Source organism: Neolamprologus multifasciatus, chromosome 5, assembly GCF_963576455.1.
Source record: "Neolamprologus multifasciatus chromosome 5, fNeoMul1.2, whole genome shotgun sequence".
NCBI lineage: Eukaryota > Metazoa > Chordata > Actinopteri > Cichliformes > Cichlidae > Neolamprologus > Neolamprologus multifasciatus.
In genome coordinates, this window is record NC_140443.1 from 30,124,736 (window position 1) to 30,144,363 (window position 19,628).

Consider the following 19,628-nt stretch of genomic DNA (forward strand, 5'->3'; position numbering starts at 1 on the left):
AAATATTAATGATATAACATATAACTTTCATTAATAACTGTAACCTCACAATCAGTTAAAAACACTGGTCATTTAATGATTATTCAAAGCAACCCTACCTCATGGCTCTAAGCATATCTGTCCGAGAAGAAAAATAAACCACCTGAGGTCTATACTGCCCTCTAGTGGGGAATAAAGAAAGGGTTTTTTGTTTTGTTTTGTTTTTTACAGTTTTGAGCATTTCATTTTTATTTTTATGTATTTTAATTTGTTTAGTGAACATTTGATGTACTGATGGGCTGTAACAATCCCATTTTTGAGATTTACAGAAAGATAAATCTTTACTGTTCACCAGTGTAACCATTATAGTTTGATCTAAAAAATAAAAAAATAATTACTTAATTAATAATAATAATAATAATAATAATAATAATAATAATAATAATAATAATAATAATAATAATAATAATAATAATAATGAAGGGCCGCTTTCCAAATGTAGAATATAAAGTTTTATTAGTAAAGCCGAACAGTGATAAAAAACACTGATCCATTACAGAGCCTATAGGCTACCTTAGGGCTGATCCAGTTTGGAGTCACTGATAGAGTCACTCAGGTGATCTTCAGTGGAAAATATGTTGAGGTTCAGTTGCTTTGAAATGTTTCAGATCATTCAGTGACTGAATCTGTGAACAATCTGTGAAGATCAGTCTCACCTTCACTCAAATATTCACATCATATCCAAGATCCAGCTGTGACAGACATTTTTCCATCACCATCAGTATGTGGTGCGTCTAAAGTTTTACACAGATGAGTTTGACTGAAACAGTCATTGCTACAGTAAATGTTTCAGAAGAGCTGCCTGACAGTCTGACAGCTACTCTCCACAGAGCCACAGAGATGGAGACTGTGGATTTTATACTGGGTTGATTAGAAATATGCAACGTCATGGCTGTATGTACCTGTATATCGAGGAGTAAATGCCTGTATAATGTTAAGTACAAAAATAGAACAAATTAGCGTCTAACCGGGATTTCAGTGCTTGTAAAAACGTCAACTTCTGCAGATTAGTTCACTCCCCTACACAATGACAGCGATTTTATAAATGAGAAAATGATTCGAGGTGTCAACCAGGTGGTTCAGGTGCAGCAAGAGGGGAGGAGTCAGAGAGAAACTCAGTTCGCTAATCAAAACCTGCCAGCGAGCAGGTTTTCTGACCCCAGTTACTGACTCGGAGTTAAAGTTGACTGTTTTTCTGGAACAAGAAGATCCGGAGTTTCCTCAGCTCAGGGTTAACAAACTCAGAGTTGTTCCTGGAGTAGAGCCCTGCTGCTGAGTCTGTGGACCTTTCATACAGGAATGAGGCGAACACGGCTGTGTGCCAATCACCTGTCATGATGCGGTGCCTTCAAAGCACAGCCACTTAATTGGAATTTTAGATACAACAATGACACACAGGGGGCATGAGAAGTATTTATTCGTAATTTGGAACTTGTAGCCATCTACTGGGGATTTTAAAAAGCAACACATAATATATTTGGGCATTTAGTTGCAACTTGCCAGCAGTGTGGTAAGAAAGAAAGAAAGAAAGAAAGAAAGAAAGAAAGAAAGAAAGAAAGAAAGAAAGAAAGAAAGAAAGAAAGAAAGAAAGAAAGAAAAAAGAATATATTTAACACACGGAGGAAATCACTTGAAAACAATAATAATAATATTAGTATTTTAGTTATTTTTATTTTTATTTCTAAATCTGGCTATAGGCGTGTGACACGTCCAGTCATTGAAGGCGAATATTTCTAGGGACCCGTGAAGGCATCGGCAACGTGAGCTCTTGTGGGTTCATACCGGCTGGGCCAAACAATCAGACATGGATATGAGTGACAAAAAGGGTCCTATTACATTGAAAATAATCCTCATAGGAAACTCTGGGTGAGTTAAATGAGTATTTAAAGGTTCTTATTAATTCCGCAGTTCCACCGATACTTGTTTCGCTTTCATTTACTCCGGCTCTTTTTCTGTTCATAGTTTAAGACATAATTCCAAATTCTCAAAAGTGTGAAAGTGTGGGCTTATATTTAACAGCGCAGTGCGATGCAAGAAGAATACTGTGGCTGTCTCCGGTAAAAGAGCGAGAGGTCTCTTAATTTTGTCGATTTCCACTAAACATGTGAGTGTTTACTTAGGGTGGGAAAATCCTCCGTCCTGAACAGATACGTGAATCACCGCTTCACCAACATGTACCGGGCCACTGTGGGGACCGACTTCCTCTCTAAAACAATCAGCATAGATGGGGACACAGTCACGCTGCAGGTAATTCACCTGTGCACCTGTGCATTTGGCAGTGAAACGAGCCCCCACACACCCAGGAACAAGACATTCATGTCATATAGGATGATTAATCTCGTGTATCCCACTGTGTGTATGTCAGATCTGGGACACAGCAGGCACAGAGAGGTTCCAGTCTCTGGGTACACCTCTGTACAGGGGAACTCACTGCTGCATGCTGGTGTTTGATGTCACATCCAAGGCCAGCTTCTCTGCTCTGGATGGGTGGAGGAAGGAGTTTTTGATCCAAGGGGAACCCAAGGATCCTTCTGATTTCCCTTTTATTGTACTGGGCAACAAAACGGATCTGAGCAACCGAGAGGTTAGTCAAAGTCCTCTTCTTTCAGTCAGTCTCAGTGAGGCATCTCCAGGTTTACCACACACGTGGCTCAGTACAGTTTTATTAAATGCAGATTTGTTGGAACCACCACTGAACTATAACATCATTTTTGTCTTACCTGCTTTTTGGCCTGGTGCTGTAGTGGGAACCTGTGTGATCACTTAGGTTTAGGACCTTTAGTCTATATTGAGCTACCTTGTTATAGGGTTTGTTATCTAATTGCTTCAATTTTGCCATTCTGTGTGTATGCAGTCACTGGGCGCTTTTAAATGTACACCTTAGCTTACTTTTGCCTTTAGAACTGCCTCAATTCTTCATGGTGTAGACTCCCCAGGTAGTGGGAAAGATTCCTCTGAGATTTTGATCCACAGCATCACACAGCTTCTCCAGATCCATGATGTGAATCTCCCGTTTGACCACATCCCCGAGGTGCTCTGTAGGATTCCAATCTGGTGACTGTGGAGACCACTTGAGTAAAGCAAACTCATTGTTAAGCTCAAGAAGCCACTTTGAGATTTTTGAGCTCTGTGGCGTTATCCTGCTGGAAACAGCCATCTGAAGATGGTCATTAAGGTATAGACGTGGTCAGCAACAGTTCTCGGGTAGGCTGTGGTATTTAAACCATTCTCAGTTGGTACTAAGATGCCCAGTGTGCCAAGAAAATGTGCCCTCTCACCATTACACCACCAACACCACAACCATCAGCCTGAACTGTTGGTAGAATGGAGCCATGCTTTCACGCCTGTTGAGATTTCTCTTTTCTTTCTGAAATACACTTATAAATGACACTCTTGCAAAGGAAATGCAAGTCACAGTGAGTGTTAGATCAAAAGTGAAGTCTCTATTAACATTTTGTATTCTTCTGTTCTATTTTTGGTGTGAGTGCACAGTAAAGTAAGCTGCGTCCAGGGTAACCAGGTGTCCTACTTTATGTGGAGGCTGCACAGCATTATTTATCTCTTGTCCCTCAGTGTCACATTTTGATTGGCTCTGGTATTCAAAAGTCAACACTGCAGGAAAGATACATGAAGAAAGCATGGGTCAAGTGCAGGTTAACCTCACTGTCTTCTACTGCCTACCCAAGGAGGAAAACTGTAAATCACAATCAGTGCAGATTTTAGTGGAATTGGATGGAAACTACCACAAAGAGAAAATGCAATGAATCTACAAGAAAGCCTGAAAACTACTTGAAGTCGGTGGAAGAAAATTGTCAGTTGATATTATTTTGATTATTATTCAGTTTTGCAGAATGAAGAAAGCTGATGCAAAGTGACACACTGCTTGTGACTCTCACAAGGAAGTGGCAGCTCAAAATCAGATGTGACTATCTATAGCCACATCTCGACTCAGACCTAAAAATGATTAACGAAGAAGCCGGCAGCTGAAATAACAGTGAACCCATTTAAGTGTTATTGGGATAGAAAGAGAAACTGTCTAAACAATCTTTAGCTTTCTTTTGTGCTTATTTTATTTGGTTAGACAGAGTTGGAACATTTGAATTAAAATAAAATACAAAAACACAACCTGAAGTCTTACAGAATAACAGTTAACAGTGACTACTATATTACGTATAGTACTCACTGCACACTTTGTAGAGATGCGAATGGAAATCCCTTTGCAAAAATATTTTATGCCTGTCAAAGTGTTGTCTTTGGGATTTTTAGATTCTGGTCAAGAAATGTGAACAAATATTTTTAATGACAGGCTGCTAGTAACAATAACAATATCACCTAACAATATCATCACCTAACAATCACCTAACAATATCATCTGAAATGGGTTTGCTATGTTTTCTGTTATGTGAAGACTTCATGCGTTGAGTTAGGTGGATTTATTTAATGCTTGAATGATTCGTAGATTAGTGTCTATGACTGGATTGAACAGAGGGAAATGCAGTCAGTGTAGAAAGAAAAACTTTGAAAGACCTTCAGAAAGCCTGAAGAACTATTGGTCAAGATCACTGGCTCACTAGGAGCAAATATAAAGAAATCAGGGCTGTGTTTGTCCTTTATATTCTTAATGCTAAGCCTTTAATCTGCATAATCCATGTTTATTAACTCTTAAAAATCAGATGTCAACATCTCAGGATGGCTCTCTGCATGACAAAAGTGACCATTATTTAGTTTGACGTGTTCTGGTCACCACAGGCTTTCCAAGCCCGCAGCTCGTGAAACTCAGTCTGCCAAGAGGCCCATCCTTTAGATTTGTGTGTTTTATTCCATACATTACTCTGATCCGTCATGTGAGTAACACTTTGTTTCCTCTCAGGTGTCTGACAAGCTGGCCCGGCAGTGGTGCGAGGAAATTGGAGCTGAATACTTTGAAGGAAGTGCCAAAGAAGATCTGGATGTAGAGAAGCCGTTTTTGAGAGTGGCTCAGCGTGGCTTACAGCAGGTGATTCAACTTGTCTTGTGTTTACTCTTAATAAACACACACGCACAAAAGCCCAATTTTTTTTTATGTTTAACATGTTTATTTTTTGATGATAAAAGATACATTACTCCCTACAGTACAAAAAACACACATTGGAAAATACAGGACATTTCCAGATAACCTGCAAACAGCCGAGAGAAACTCGCAACACCTGTGAGTGCTGAGAGGCGCACTCGTCCCAGTGTGGAAGGGGAAAGTTCAGAGACCTCGGCACTGCTGATGAGGACCTATCTAACGAGGGTGCAAAAATAGTGACCCAGCAAAGGTACTGTGGAAGGAAAGGACACAATTGTATACCACATGGAGAGAGGAACAAACTCATTAAATGTTTTTTCTTCTTTTTTTTTTTTTCTGAGAACCTTCAGCTTATGGTCTAACTTAAGGCATCACTACTAAAATACACTGCTTTTTTGCATGCATGTCTAGTTTTGTTCAACAGACACACCGACACGCACAAAATTATGAATGCATATGAAGAGAAAGTTTTCATTTCTAGAAAGTAATCGGGAGAAATCACAAACAGAACCCGAGGTACGGGCCAGAGAAAAAGCGGCAAACCCGGTCTCTCGTCTTCATGGCCGTCGTTACCATCACAACTGAATCCACTCTTACAAAGTAGATATACACTCATGTCCAGTCAGAAACCTCCTCCCTGTACAAGTTTTGTATTGTAATGAACCTAGCAGTGATTCGGACTCCTACAGTGAATCAGCTTGACAGAAGCAAATTAGGGAGACTATATATATTTATATATATATATATATATACGTTTCTTTTATAAGCAAAGACACAAAAGGCAATCAAGAGATGACCAACATGTAAAAACAGTTTGTTACAGGTAATTATATAAAAGGCCAAGATGTTTCCTTTTTTTTTTTGTCTGTTTTTTTTTTTTTCATTCTTGCTCTATGAATGAACTAATTTACAAGTGAGTACACTCCAGCTATGTAAGCTTTCTTCCCAAGACATCGCCATTCAAAAGACATATGGGTTTTACATGTCACAGTTAGCTCGCACACCATCTGTAGTCTGGAATACAGAGCCGTGGAAAGGAACAAAAGATTTATTAAATGGATTTACATACATCAAATAGGGGAAGGGAAAATAATTCTACTGATAATTTGCCATTCTAAAACTTAGACGTGAGGACAGCACATTCATAAGCGTAAAAAGCATAGGACAACTGATCGGGATATCATGGAGGGGGAGGGGAAAGGATGGAAAAGATCTGATGTTGGTCTTTTCTAAGCCCCTCCTCCCCCTTGTGTTTCCATGTTTGGCAAATGAAGCAACACAAGTATTGAGTAGTAAACAAAGTAAAAACTCCTCTCCCTGGGTCCACATCAAAAGTTCCCTTCAGTCCTATAACCTCTGCGGTTTCTACTTGGAACAAATACAAAAAGTCTTTCTCACTTTCATTGCCATCTGTTAACAAGAACATACAACCAACTGAAGATTTCTTTTTTTAAAATAGAGTGGCAACTTCAACATTAGCCACAACATCTTCCCATGAACACAAATTATTGGGATGAACAACAGTTAAAAAAAACTGATGTATTTTTTTTCCTCTTAAAAATGCATACAACATACACACAGAAGGAAAAAAAGCTTAAAAAATACAAAAATAAACTACACAAAAGATCTTCTGCGTCATTGCTTGCTAATTTTTTGGGAAGATTTATTTTTTCCATGTGTGCTGCAAGTCTCAGTCCTAGCAAAGTCATTCGTTCTCTACAAATCTCTTCCTTTTGCCATTCTTCCAACATGTTGGCCACCAGTCCTCATCTTGGGGTAAAAAGCGCACAGTGATGACATTACCAGGAGACTGGAGTCCAGTACGATGACTGTACAGACTTGGTTCTCAATGAAGCAAATTAGTTTTGAGCAAAATAATAATAATTAAAAAAAAAAAAAGTCCTCCTTCACAGAGGACAAGTGCTTTATTTGATTCCATACCGATTTTTTTTCCTCTCATCTATACTAACGCTTCCACAGCCTTTTTCAACACTGTACATCATTCCATGTAGTCTCTCTCTACATCCCCCCCAGAATTCCCCAAAAACACAGGAGAAAAAAAAAAGAAAAAGGGTAACATTGCGCTCAGGCTGGCTCCCAGTTTGTGAAAGATGTAAATGCTTCTCTATACTGTTCCAACTATTGAAATAAGTCAAAAATAGGTGTTAAAAGGATGGAAGGGGATGTGACTGAAAAAGATAATGTGCTTCTAGGTTTGTGTTGCTCTAAAAATAGTACGACCAACAGAACGAGGAGGAAGGAGGGTTTTATCTACAGAAACATCTCTCAGATCAACTTTCGTCTCGGCTTCATATGGTTGTTCTGCCTCCATTGCCGTCTTGGTCTGAGACATTGGGGAAGTGGATGGAGGATGAGGTTAGGATGAGGATGAAGAGGAGAAAGGGTGAAGGTCAGTCTTCCTGATAAAAAGACAGCGAGTGGGGTAAAAAAAAGACCAAAAGAAAAGACTGGGAGGGATCTCCAGGCAACCTCACTGGTCCGTCCTTGCTTTCTTTGGACCAGTAGACTTACTGCAGGAGAACACACAAAACCAGAATAAGTGCTGAATGTTTTATTCATCGATGAAATGTTCCTGTGTGCACGATATGAAACATGAATACTGTACTTACGTATCAGGAGAGGTGCCTGGTCTTTTGGGGGCCGGTTTTGCAGAGGAGGCATCTTTGCCAGATTCTACAGGGCATTAAAGTGGAGAGATTCAATCCATCAATAGCAGCCTCAGTAATTAAGTATTTTTAATATTTTAAAGAACTTATTTGTGAACTCACCTTGCAGCCATCGAACTTGTGTGGCAGGACCATAGCCCTTCTCGTTACGGGCGGCAATGCGGAAGATGATCGCTGGCTTGGTGGTGTAGTCGATGTGTGCGTTAGAGAGGCTGGACGACTGAACCAAGCAAGATGGGTTGGGTCCACAATACACACGCATGAAGGCTAGCTGGGCTGGGGTGGAAGCCTTGGCTTCAGCTGTTTGGTTGCTCTGGATGGCCAGGTACACAGAGTACTCGATGATCTTTCCTGACGTCACCGAGGGTGGCTCCCAGGTTAGGTGGGCACCATCTGGGCTCTGGGGGGGATACAGTGAAAAGATGCTACTTGGTGCCAAAACCATGGCTCATGTGATCACGTATGGCACACCTGTGAGTAAAATCTACAATGCAACAGGGTTTGTTTACCTTGCTGATTTTGATGGCACAAGGTGCCCCCGGGAAGCCTGGTAGGCAAGTCTTGAAAGCCGAAATCTCAGAGAAAGCTCCACGACCACAGGCGTTGATTCCAGCAACACGGAACTTGTAAGCTGTTCCAGGCTGCAGCTCCATTTTCTTCATCTGGCTGTAGTCTGGTATAATGCCAGAGTCATCCTGCCAAACACACAAATACAAGTAGTTAATTAGATAAAGATGGAGTCTTGTAACGCACATCGATATCATTCTGAACAAGAAAAGGATCCCTGAGACAACTTACATCTCCTTGAGAATCATCTCCTGGCACATAGTAGTGAGTGACAACCATATTTGTCACTTTAACAATCCCAACATCAAACCACTGGTTCTCCTTTTTCACAACAGGTTTCACTGGAGCTGGCTGAGGGGCTTGCTTCTGCATGGGAACAAAAACGGTCAACAAATTCCTCCTTTCCCCTCTTCACCTCAACTGACATAATCAGAAGTGCAGCAGCACCAAAACGACTCACCTCTCCCTCAATGCCATTGGCGACCTCTGCTAGAGTGGCTGCTGCTTGAAGTTTAGCTGGACTTGCCACAGATACAGAGGGTGCAAACGTACTTGATGGCGCAAGCGCTGTGCAATGTCAAGAGCAATACAAAAATAGTCAGTCTGCTGTAACAAACAGTAACATCCAAAGTAACTAAAAAAAGACAAAACACAAACATACTCTCAGCTGTGGTGCGTGGCAGGAGAGAAGCCACAGCACTTGTGACTGCAGCGGCCATTTCATTGTGCCCATTGCTCTCAACAGACGGATCATTGAGGCTGTCGGCAGGAGCAAGACCCTCGGTGGGCAAGCTTGTGTCCACCGTGGCCTGCTGAGCTGCGGCCTGAGCCTCCTGCAATTGTTGCTGCTGTTGGACCAGTGCTGCAAGATCTTGCTGGGTCAGCATGATGGGGATGTTGGTGGGTTGCTGGTTCTCTCCAGCAGCATCGCCTTCATCTGTAAGTTATACATTTTTTATGAATAGCAAGATCACAGAGAATTCAGGAGTTTCACATCTAGAGGAATAGTTTTAGTGTCCTGTTAACTACAGCCAGCCCTTGATCTTAGGCTATGCTATGGTTCAAAATTCGAAAGTCTGAACAAAAAGCTTTGATTCTACTCACTCATTACGGCTTGCTGAGCTGCCTGGAGGACAGCCTGGATAGCGAGGGCCTGGGCTTCCTCTGTGGCTGCTGCTTGTGCAGCCGCCTCTGCTGCTGCAGTGACAGCCAGTTCCTCATCCGACAGCCCCGTCACCATTAGTGTGGCTCCCTGGCCCTCAGACATCAGCTCTGAAGGAAGGTTCAAGGCTGTCGCTGCTGCTGCTTCTCCCTGGGGAACACATTAAAGCAGTCCCATCAAAAAAACATGGAAAATGCATGACTGCAAAGAGTTTCAAAATCAAAGGCCAAACAGACTTTTTTGCCTTCATACTTTATTCACCTCTGCTTGCGTCTCCATTGCTGTGGTTCCTTCCTCAACAGGTGCAGCTTCTGCTGATGCTGGCTCATCAGTCTGCATGGGTTCCTCTGTGGAGCTAGCTGCAGTGCTTACTCCCTCTGTGATGGATGAGATCGACTAGAGGGAAACAAAGAAATCATACCCCACAATGAGAAAGAAACTCTGGAAATGACATTCTTCTTACATATTCGTACACACACATTGACAAAAGTATTAGGCCACACTTCTCAATCTGCAAAGTCACGTGTTTTCAGTCCCATGGCCACCGGTCTTTAAATTCTGGCACCTACCAATACAGTCTGCCTTTACAAACATTTCTGAATGTTTTGTTCTAAAGAGCTCGTAGATATTCAGCGCAGTAATGTGATAGGACGCCAACACTCTATCAACACTCTGCTGACTCAATACCTACAGGATTATAAACTTGCTCTGGCTTTCTCGTCAGCACAAGTACTATGCACCGGGAGTTTCACAACTTCAGTTTCCATGGTCAAGCAGATCCTTTAAGTGTAATGTGTAGGTGGCCTGGTACTTTTGTCTGTGCAGCATATCAACTTCAGAAATGCAGCCCCAACGTGGACATCTACTAGGATTAGTTTTACCACCATCACCTAGTCATACTGGATGGTTTTTAGAAAAGGATCTTATTTTGACAGGAATGATGTGGTATTCTTACAGGCACAGAGGGTCCAGGGGCTGGTGTAGACTGAGTGACAGTAGTGATAGCCCTGCCCTGGGTGGTGCCCGTTGTTGCTGTGGTGGATGCCTCTTCTGTGCTGCTGGTACCTTCTGCTCCTTCTTCTGTCTGCTGGGTTGCTAATGAGACATAGTAACATAGCTGATTTCTAAACAAACTACTTTTACTGCTTAGAGAAAATCAATCATCCGTCATATGAGATCTAGATGTTATTTTAAGAAATATTAAGACAAGTGTAATTAAAAAAAGAAAAAAGATTGAGTCGCCACACAGTGTATGGAAACCTAACTTGCTGTTAATTATAAAAAAAAAAGAAAAGAAATAAGATTATTCAGGTAAAATGTACACAGTATGTTTACATACCAGTGCCTTCACCTGTCTCCATGCTACAAGTGGCAGTTGTGGCTGTGTTGGTGGTCCCTGTCTCGTGTGTTTCACAGGGAGGGTTGGAGCAAACCCTCTGGACCAGGGCTGTTGTTGTGCTGGTCTGGTCTCCTCCCATGCTGGAGGTGGCTGTGGACGGAGAATTGGTGGTCCCCGTCTCATGGGTTTCGCAGGGTGGATTAGAGCACACGCTCTGCACCGTGTCTGTCTGGTTTGCATTCATGCTAGATGAAGCTTGTGTGGTGGAGTTGGTGGTGCCTGTCACATGGGTCTCACAGGGCGGGTTGGAGCACGCCTGCTGCACTCCTCCCATGTTCGACTTTGCTGTGGTAGCCGTGTTTGTTGTTCCGGTTTCATGGGTCTCACGTGGTGGGTTGGAGCACATGCGTAGCGCAGACATGTTTGAGGAAGCAGTTGTGGCTGTGTTGGTAGTTCCGGTCTCATGGGTCTCGCAGGGCGGATTCGAGCAGACCTGTCCTGCGCCGATTGTAGCTGAGGAAGTGGTGGCCGTGTTGGTGGTTCCTGTTTCATGGGTTTCACATGGTGGGTTAGAGCAGACCTGCCCTGCTCCAATTGTTGCAGACGAAGTGGTGGCTGTGTTGGTGGTTCCGGTTTCGTGGGTCTCACACGGTGGGTTAGAGCAGACCTGTCCTGCACCAATTGTTGCGGAAGAAGTGGTGGCTGTGTTGGTAGTTCCCGTTTCGTGGGTCTCACAGGGCGGATTAGAGCAGACCAGAGTGACAGTCCCAGAGCTCTCTCCAGCAGCTCCAGCCTCAGTGGAAGTGGGTTGCTCAGAGGTTGGTGAAGCCAGGATGGATACTGGTAGATCTTGTACTGGCTGAGCCTCAACACCACTGGGAGTTGTGATCAGAGTCACCTGGGTGGGCTGGGTCTGCTGAGAGGAAAGAGATGTCAGCTCTAAGGCAAATAGTATGTTATACATGGTCTGCAGAAGAACTTCATTGACTGTCTGAAAATTTCTGAGGAGCAGCTCTCCATTAGTCTGTGTTTACAAGAAGAGGTAGCAACATCTTCACATATGGTCTTTTTCAGCATGTTGTGATATACTACTTAAAGCTTATGACACATGCTACTGCAAGAGCTTCAAAACCAAATGACTAAAATACAAATTTTACAAAGTGGAGCTGCTGGGTATTACCTGCACTGTCATAGTAGAAGAGGGCAGTGCGGAGGAAGAAGTCAGGCTAGTCTGAGCAGCTGAAACTGTAATGGCAGTTGGGTTGATGACCTGGCTGGACAGGGTAGCAATGGTTCCCAGTGTGGTGATGGGAGTAACGAGAGAGGCAGTTGAACTATCAACTGTGCCTCCCGCCAAGCTAGTAGAAACGGTACCAGTGACTGTCCCGAGAGTGGTGACACCTGGAAGAAATGTGGTTTGAAAAATGAAACCAGAGAAACAAAACTGTTAATTTACATAATCATTACTTAGTAATTTTTTCATACCTGTAGTCCCCTTAACAACCAGAGTTGTGACAGTCGGCTTAACAGCAGACACAGTCACTGGTGTAACCAGACGAACGCCACCCACTGTGCCCATGGGAACAGTGCGTAAAATAGTGCCAGGTTGCCCAGGAGCACCCTTCAAAACCACCTAGAAACAGAAGATTTAGGATAAACAGGCAGCACAACAAACACAATATGTACCAAACACTGCTGAGCAAAAAGAGACAATTTACCTGTGTCAGTCCCTGCTGGCCAGCTGCCGTGGCAAGTTTGGGCACCGCAGTGATGATTTTCCCAGGAGTTCCTGTGGTCATCACCTTTGTGGTAAGGATTGTAATGGGCGTTTTCATACCTGCACTGCTTGTTACACCTGCAAGGACAAACACAAGCATGAATATAATCAATGATCAAACACTAATCCTTAACCTAAAGGTTAATTTACACAGCAAATGCCAAAAAATGTGCAAACTTGAATGAGAACAGACCTGTAGCTCCAGGCTGGGTCATGATGGCTGACATGGGGATAGTCTTAATGATGGTGGTACCCTGCTTAGTGGTAGTAGGAGAGACACCGCTGATGTTGAGGATAGTGGGCTTGTTTCCTGTGCCTCCAGCCTGGGAGGTGGTGATGATGGTTGTGGGTTTGCCATCTGCAGAGGTCACCAGCTTCAGGATTGTGCCAGCTGGGAGTGGACCCTTCGTCTGGAAAGAAAGGTGCATGTTATGCAAACTATTCAGGGAAAGACACGTGGTGCCTGTCTCAGGAGTTTTAAGCTACCTCCTGTTTTTTCCTGCACTCATGCAGATAGCTGACCTGTATGATCTGTGTGAGAGGGTTAGTGGAAGCCTGGCCTGTGACAGCTGATGTCTGCACTGGCTTGGTTTGTACCACAGACATCATCTTGCCAAGGTTGGAGATCTGCCGACATAGGAGAGAGACTCAAATTCATGAGTCACCAGAAAACATCGGATATTACGGGGAGGTCAGCCGGATGCTCAACCACTAAACTTGTGGCTCTAGAATCATTCTAGCCCTAACTGACCGACAGTCATGCAGATCACTGACATCATGCTCCCTGTTTTTTCCAACAGTCACTGTAGGCCAACTTTTACACCCTCCCTACTGGTTCAAAAAGACGCCAACATTGAGTGACCAATCGATACAAAGATGCAGAGTGCGAGGAAGCATTTTACAGAATCCATGGTTTAAAGCATGCCTGTGAAAGCACCAAAGGGTGCTCTCAAGTAGAGTTGCAGTATTACATTGTGCTAAAGAATCCATGTTTTCTTACCAGAGTGCCACTGCTGCCCATGGTCAGGGGGCTCTTGACCAGGGTGATGGTCTTGGTGACTCCTCCCACCACAGTGGTCACCACCTGGGCCTGCTGGGCCACTGTGACTGCACCAGACTTGTGCACAGTGATGATGGGTCTGGTGGTAGTGGTGGGAGAGGATGCAGTTGCTGTGCCCACTTGGGCAGCGGCAGTCTTCAACATCCGGGTGGCCGGGTTACTGACCTACAAGCACAAATTTATTATCACAAATGGCTTGTGATAGGACGAGCATAATGTTGGAAGAGAGTGTTTACTGCAACGTGTACCATGACTGGAGAAGCCACTTTCACTGTGGTTGTGCTGGGAGAAACTGCCACTGTTTTGAGAATGGTAGCACCTGCAGGAACATTGAGGACAGTTCCTGCCGAAGAGGGCGGGATCTTCTGGGTTGCTGCTGCAGCAGCAGCTAAAGCTGCCATGCCACTCATCTGAGGGCTACTTCCAATTGGCTAAAAGTTAAAAAGAAATAAATGTTGACATTATTTGCTGATCTGGCAGTGCAGTTCACAGCGAAAGAACACAATTGTATGAAACTGCTCATACCGATCCCTGGGTGGTCTGGGCTGGAACTACCATTCGAACACCTGGAGGAAGGGATGTCACAGTGACGGGGGATTTCCCCGGCTGGCTGGGACGAACTGTGACAACAGATGCGCCTGTTGCAGACTGCTGAGCTGCGACCTTTAAAACTGCTGTAAAACAAATGAACCAAATTATTCACACCTCGCAGAATTTGGGTTGTTGCAGTTGCTGAGCTTCCTGGTGTGGTAACAACAATGCAAAATTGTAATACCTGTCTGTGGTAAGCTCTGAGCCGACGGTGCTGCAGCAGCTGGCACTGGGCTCTTTGGAGAGTTAAGGGGCTGCGATGGGGTTGCGCTCATAGCTGGAGAGGCTGCAGCTGGAGTTGCAGGAATGTCATACTTCTGCAGCTGCAGCAAGTATGTGTCAGCTGTGGAGACTGCACCCCAACTCACCTCCAGAGAGTTTGTGTTGGCACGAACTAACTGCACCCTGGCAGGGGCGTGCGGTCGCTCTGGGGGGGAGGGGAAGCAGAATTTTCAATACTATCTAATAACGAGCTGTTGTCTCCAACAGCACTCATGTTACAGCACACCTACCTGTTTCCAGGTACCAGAGATCTTTACAACAGACTTGGTTGTTCCAAGCTTTACGATAACCGTCACGGCCACTCCATACATAAAGCCTGGAATTGATAGCCACAGCACAGTGACCAGCACGGGCCCTGGGGATGTTGTCTTCAAGAGTATCCATCAACACTGTTTCCCAACACATGGTGTCTAACGAAGAATTACACAAAAGTTAAGAGTGGCACTGCACGTTTGCAATTAAAAAACAAAAAAATATGATTCCAATAAAAACAGAGCGAGACAAACCGAGGTTCAAGCACGCAAGAGTGTTTGTGCATTTCCACTCTTTTTCGTGTGTGGCCACTTTGACATCATCCATCACCAAAGGTACCCATCCTCCAAAAACATACATCCTGCACAGAGAAATGAATTCGCACTTAGACCATTTAACAAGCACAGGGAATTTCAAAAATGACTAAAATGAAAATTAAGTTTGCTGTTGGAAATGTGCAGCAGTCATCTCACTTGTTTGTGATGGTGGTAGCAGAGTGAAGACTTCGAGGAAGTGGCGCTGTCCCGCTTACTGATGGTTTGTTCCATGTCAGGGTATCTGGAAATTTAAAAAAAAGAAAGAAAAGGTTATCTATTCTTAAATGCAAATAGATAAGACAGCTTGTGTACAGAAAACTCACAATTTCCTATATTGCTTCTCTAACAGTGAAATGCTCAGTTCCATTTGTTCTGATACTCTGCGAATAGCATCGTATCTCAGAGGGCTGACGGCAGGGCATTTCAATTTTAGTGTTGTTATTTCTCCATTTACACTTTATAAAACATACCAATGTCAAGTGTCCATAGATCTCCAAGACGGCAACCGCTCATTCCTCCATAGATTATTAAGCGCGACTTCCTGGTTGCCTTCTCTGTGTATACCACAGCAGTGTGGCTCTCACGGGGAGGAGGCAGGACTCCGTATGTGATCGGAATATCCCATCCAACCACACTGGAACCTGCACGAAGCTCGAGTGTGTACAGATCATTCAGGTATCTGATGAATAAAAACAAAGTGACACTCACGTCGGTGGCTGAAACAGAAAAATATTTGCAGTCCTGCAAAACAGTGCTCCACTGACGACTGTTCAGAAAACCTCTGTACCTGGGAATGTTGTTTTTTGGGTCTTCGCTGTCATTGGCGAGTCCACCAAACAGGTAGCATTTGTTGCCAACCAGTGAAAAGCTGTGGCCAAGACGAGGGCAAGGAGGGGGGCCATTCTTCGGGTTTTTTGCTTTTAATTTTTTCCATTCCCATCTGCTGGCCTGTAGCAAAAACCACAGTGAAAAAAACGATCAGTCGATGGATGGCAGCAGAAGCTGTAACTAAAAAGTCTTAAGCTGACCACATTCCTTGTTCTGACAACATAAAAATAAGGACAGATTTAGCATCACAATTGTGACTGAACCCTTACATACTCCCCCCCTCATCAAGTCCACATTTATTTAGTGTTTGTTTACAGATCTACTCCATTTCCCAATGATTAAAAATCTACCTGGGATCTGGTGACAAAAACTTTTGGCACACTGCTTCCTTACATCCTTTAATCAGAAACATGTAACATTTGAGAACTTCTCAGGATCGGTTAATGAAATTTGGCAAACCCAAACATACTAGAAGAGCAGAACAACCTAAATTGTAACCTTTCTACTACAGTTTTAAGAATAAAGACATTGCAGAACTTTGACTGCACTGCATTACTCCTTTAATGTATTTTCTCAAGACTAGCACAACCAATAAAACCATAACCTTTGCAACACACTTGTGTGCATTTCACAAGTCCTCATAGTTTCAATGACACAATCTTACTATAATGCTGTACAGCTGAGCATTAAACACTCAGTAACACGTATAGTGATGAAACTTACAAGTGACCTTGAATTTAATTGTAATAATTTGCCCGTTCTAGTGAATATTTTAACTGTAACAGGGGTGAAACATAACTTTGCAATCAACTTTCTCAATTTTTTTCCTGTATCAGTCATCTCTGATGCAGACAAGAGAAAATTTCGCATGCAGCTGATAAAGAGACTTTGCAGTACGATGGCCTATATATGAACATTGCTTTGTAAATATCTGACTTAGATACCAGCTATATTTTGTTGCTATAAATACTTTACAAGCCTTCATTATACTGACAAGCAAACTTAGTACAAAAACTGGGGTTATTTTTCAATAAAGGTTTACCTGTAGTTCATAAAGATCGTTGCTGTACTTTCCATACTCCACCATTCCACCAAATACCAGCAACCGTGTGCCATCACAGACAAAACCATATGCAGCACAACCAGGAGGGATATCACCACGGACTGCTGGGATAAACCACTGGTTTGTTGCTAAAAATTAAAACACAATAACAGCATAGGGGTTATTTCTGGAGGCTTTCCTGTGGCAAATTGTAATTAAAGACATGCAACCCACTAAGGTTTTAAAATGCTTAAAAGTACAAGCAAAAAATAACCCTCTATTTATTTTTGGAAACAAACTTAAAATCTATATTAAAGAATGGGAACACAAACAAATGCTGAGTCTGCATGCCCTTATTGGTTTATAAGCAGGAAACTGGGGCAGAGGATACGCTTAAACCAACCAGCATCATCCATTTTATTTTAGCCCGCCTTTTTTAACGTGTATTAAAATCCTTCTCCGACAGGGGGGGCTAACTTCTGTTTGGCCTACTGGGGCCTGCAAGGCTATTTAGTTTTGCGCATTATAAACATATACTGAAATGAACTGTACTGTTTTAGACGTAGAAGTACTTTGCGTTAGCCTTGTAAATATCTGAATTTTATTTGTAAAGAAATGATGCTTTCTGCAGAAACAAATGATAAAGTTCCTTATGCAAAGTTGCGCTTACCGGTGTTGTATACATGCAGCTCATCCACAATCCCTTCGTTTCCACCGCCGAAAACAACCATAAGCTCCTTTATAGCCACAGCTCTGTGTCCATGTCTGGGCCGGGGAACAGGACCAGACCACCCGAGGACCCGTTTCCATCGCGGCTGCAGAACCGACGCCGTGGTCCCAGATACCGCGGAGCCAGGGGCAGACATGACTTCTACCGAAATAAATAATAAAGACGCATTAGTCATGTGTGCTTGAATAGTTCTGTTATCTTTACATAAAACCTATGCAATACAAAAATAACATCTAACCGTGCAATATAGCTAACTTTAAAGCAGGCTTTACAGTTAGCGGTTAGCTTTGGTTAATGAACACTGTCAAAAAAAGAAGAAAAAACAACAACAGCAATAAACTATATTTGTGCAAAACCTTTCGAGCAACTTCTGCTTTATAGTCTCTTACGCAGTTATGACGTCGTAGTTCTGTTAAGAATCATAGTAAATCTTGCCATTATCCAAGTTTATTATTAGTTGTTTCTAACCATTGAATTCAATCCATGGAAGCCGCCATCTTGCAACCAAACAAACACCCGCTAACGCTACTGCCCGTCGGAAAAATGGCGGAAGCAAACGAAAAATAAAAATACATGACAACTAACCTACTGCATCAACAAAAAACAAGGCAGGATGAATACAAATCCAACAGGTGATTATAAGCCCGTGTTCACAAAACGATACACAGCCGTACCACTAATTTATCCACTACTGCAATCGTTAGCAACAGTCGGCTATTTTCATGCCTCTCTGGGAGTCGCCATATTGTAGCTAACAACTTTAGCATTCTTTGCAACCGCTTTACCGCAATTATCAACGTTATAAAAAATCCAAAGTTTGTGTTAACAGTTGCAAATATTGTGGCACTAAAGGGCCAAACAACTATGGGACATTTTACCCAGATTTACAAAAAAATTAAAGTTGCAATCGCGGCATTCAAATTCTCATGTTAGCCGTACCCCGTTAGCTCTAGCGGCTAGTTGCTCAACCTAATTTGCTCGAGCTAACGGCGTTAGCTGGCATCTGTCAAAGCGCTGCCGAATTTCTCAATTAAATTCAACGCAATTTAAAGTTTCGCTGTCGTGCATAATTTACCTGATACAAAGGCAAGCTCGGCAACGGTCTTAAAACTGAGCTAAATTGAGTTAAACAGCATAAACACAATGTTATTATGTTTCATGCCGTCTCTGGAAGCAGCCATCTTTTCAACAATCGGCCTAAGTCTACAGCTCCCACAAGAAAAATGGCCGGGCGGTTTGCTACAACAAAACACAACAGAGCGAAAAGGGCACAGACGCTTCAGAATTTTACTCACTTATTTCGATGCAGTTATTGCAAAAACACAGATATGTGCTCTAATCTTGCGGCAATAATCCAAATTCATTCGATTTGTGAAGAAGTATTTCATCTCATGCCTGCCTGGAAGCTGCCATCTTCTTGACAACCAGAGGCGGAGGAAAATGGAAGAGAGTTGGCGTCACCCAAAGTAAACATGGCGACAAGGACCCACTTGCAAACCGTTTCGGAGGCAAAGGTATATACATTTTTTTTATTTTTGTCAATCTGTGTGTGCGAATCGTGCAGTAAGTACCAGTGTACTTTTAGGAACACTGCAAATCGATTTAAAGTAAACACGTTACGACTTTGTGCGAATTACAACAAGTTGTGTTATAGGAGTTGGGTTATTGTCCCTTACTAAAGATGGCGACACCCGTACCGAATCTCCTTTTATTTTAATTTTGTATGCAATTCTGATTTTATTCCCCTCTAAACCTACTTGTATATGCCCACAAATTCTCGACAACAGCGCACGAGCAACAATTTACAGACTTTGCGCTTGCACATATTAATGTTGACACGCCCACGTCCCCCTTTAGCGCGCCCTCCACTGATACAAATACTCTACTACAATGGCTTCAACATAA

The 19,628-nt window shown here is 42.9% G+C and overlaps 2 protein-coding genes across 9 annotated transcripts; one reads left to right on the forward strand and one right to left on the reverse strand.

Annotated features, from left to right (window-relative positions):
* Positions 1-1,723: 1,723 nt before the first annotated feature.
* Positions 1,724-7,580, forward strand: LOC146519060 (ras-related protein rab7). 2 transcript variants are annotated; one of them, XM_085158631.1, is made up of 5 exons: positions 1,724-1,905; positions 2,160-2,286; positions 2,405-2,623; positions 4,910-5,054; positions 5,152-7,580. In XM_085158631.1, exons 1-5 carry the CDS (start codon positions 1,844-1,846, stop codon positions 5,229-5,231), a joined length of 633 nt encoding a protein of 210 aa, XP_085014757.1. In that variant the 5' UTR covers positions 1,724-1,843; the 3' UTR covers positions 5,232-7,580. The 2 variants fall into 2 exon arrangements, with proteins under 2 accessions (XP_085014757.1, XP_085014756.1); XM_085158630.1 differs by having other exon boundaries at positions 1,739-1,905; positions 4,910-5,035; positions 5,152-7,160.
* hcfc1a (host cell factor C1a) lies at positions 5,092-19,162 on the reverse strand. Of its 7 annotated transcripts, none has more exons than XM_085158622.1 (28): positions 19,019-19,161; positions 17,664-17,864; positions 16,994-17,142; positions 15,911-16,071; positions 15,594-15,802; positions 15,280-15,364; positions 15,061-15,167; positions 14,785-14,964; positions 14,457-14,699; positions 14,207-14,355; positions 13,930-14,112; positions 13,622-13,846; positions 13,144-13,248; positions 12,815-13,031; positions 12,563-12,699; positions 12,330-12,477; positions 12,025-12,245; positions 10,845-11,757; positions 10,461-10,600; positions 9,758-9,901; positions 9,448-9,655; positions 9,005-9,280; positions 8,804-8,910; positions 8,575-8,709; positions 8,286-8,471; positions 7,879-8,176; positions 7,720-7,783; positions 5,092-7,620 (listed from the first exon to the last, which is right to left on the reverse strand). In XM_085158622.1, the coding sequence occupies exons 2-28, from the start codon at positions 17,857-17,859 to the stop codon at positions 7,581-7,583; spliced, it is 5,226 nt and encodes a 1,741-aa protein (XP_085014748.1). In that variant the 5' UTR covers positions 17,860-17,864; positions 19,019-19,161; the 3' UTR covers positions 5,092-7,580. The 7 variants fall into 7 exon arrangements, with proteins under 7 accessions (XP_085014748.1, XP_085014749.1, XP_085014744.1 ...); XM_085158623.1 differs by having other exon boundaries at positions 9,767-9,901; positions 10,845-11,760; XM_085158618.1 differs by having other exon boundaries at positions 10,845-11,760.
* Positions 19,163-19,628: the final 466 nt, after the last annotated feature.

Excerpts from the sequence above, each read along its gene's own strand:
- hcfc1a (XM_085158618.1), bottom strand. The coding sequence starts at position 17,859 with ATGTCTGCCCCTGGCTCCGCGGTATCTGGGACCACGGCGTCGGTTCTG. Across the intron at positions 12,478-12,562 it reads GCCAGCAGGGACTGACACAG|GTGGTTTTGAAGGGTGCTCC; the intron begins GTAAATTGTCTC and ends TTCTGTTTCTAG. Across the intron at positions 7,784-7,878 it reads ACAAGTTCGATGGCTGCAAG|AATCTGGCAAAGATGCCTCC; the intron begins GTGAGTTCACAA and ends AATGCCCTGTAG.
- LOC146519060 (XM_085158631.1), top strand. The coding sequence starts at position 1,844 with ATGGATATGAGTGACAAAAAGGGTCCTATTACATTGAAAATAATCCTC. Across the intron at positions 2,287-2,404 it reads GGGACACAGTCACGCTGCAG|ATCTGGGACACAGCAGGCAC; the intron begins GTAATTCACCTG and ends TGTGTATGTCAG. Across the intron at positions 2,624-4,909 it reads CGGATCTGAGCAACCGAGAG|GTGTCTGACAAGCTGGCCCG; the intron begins GTTAGTCAAAGT and ends GTTTCCTCTCAG.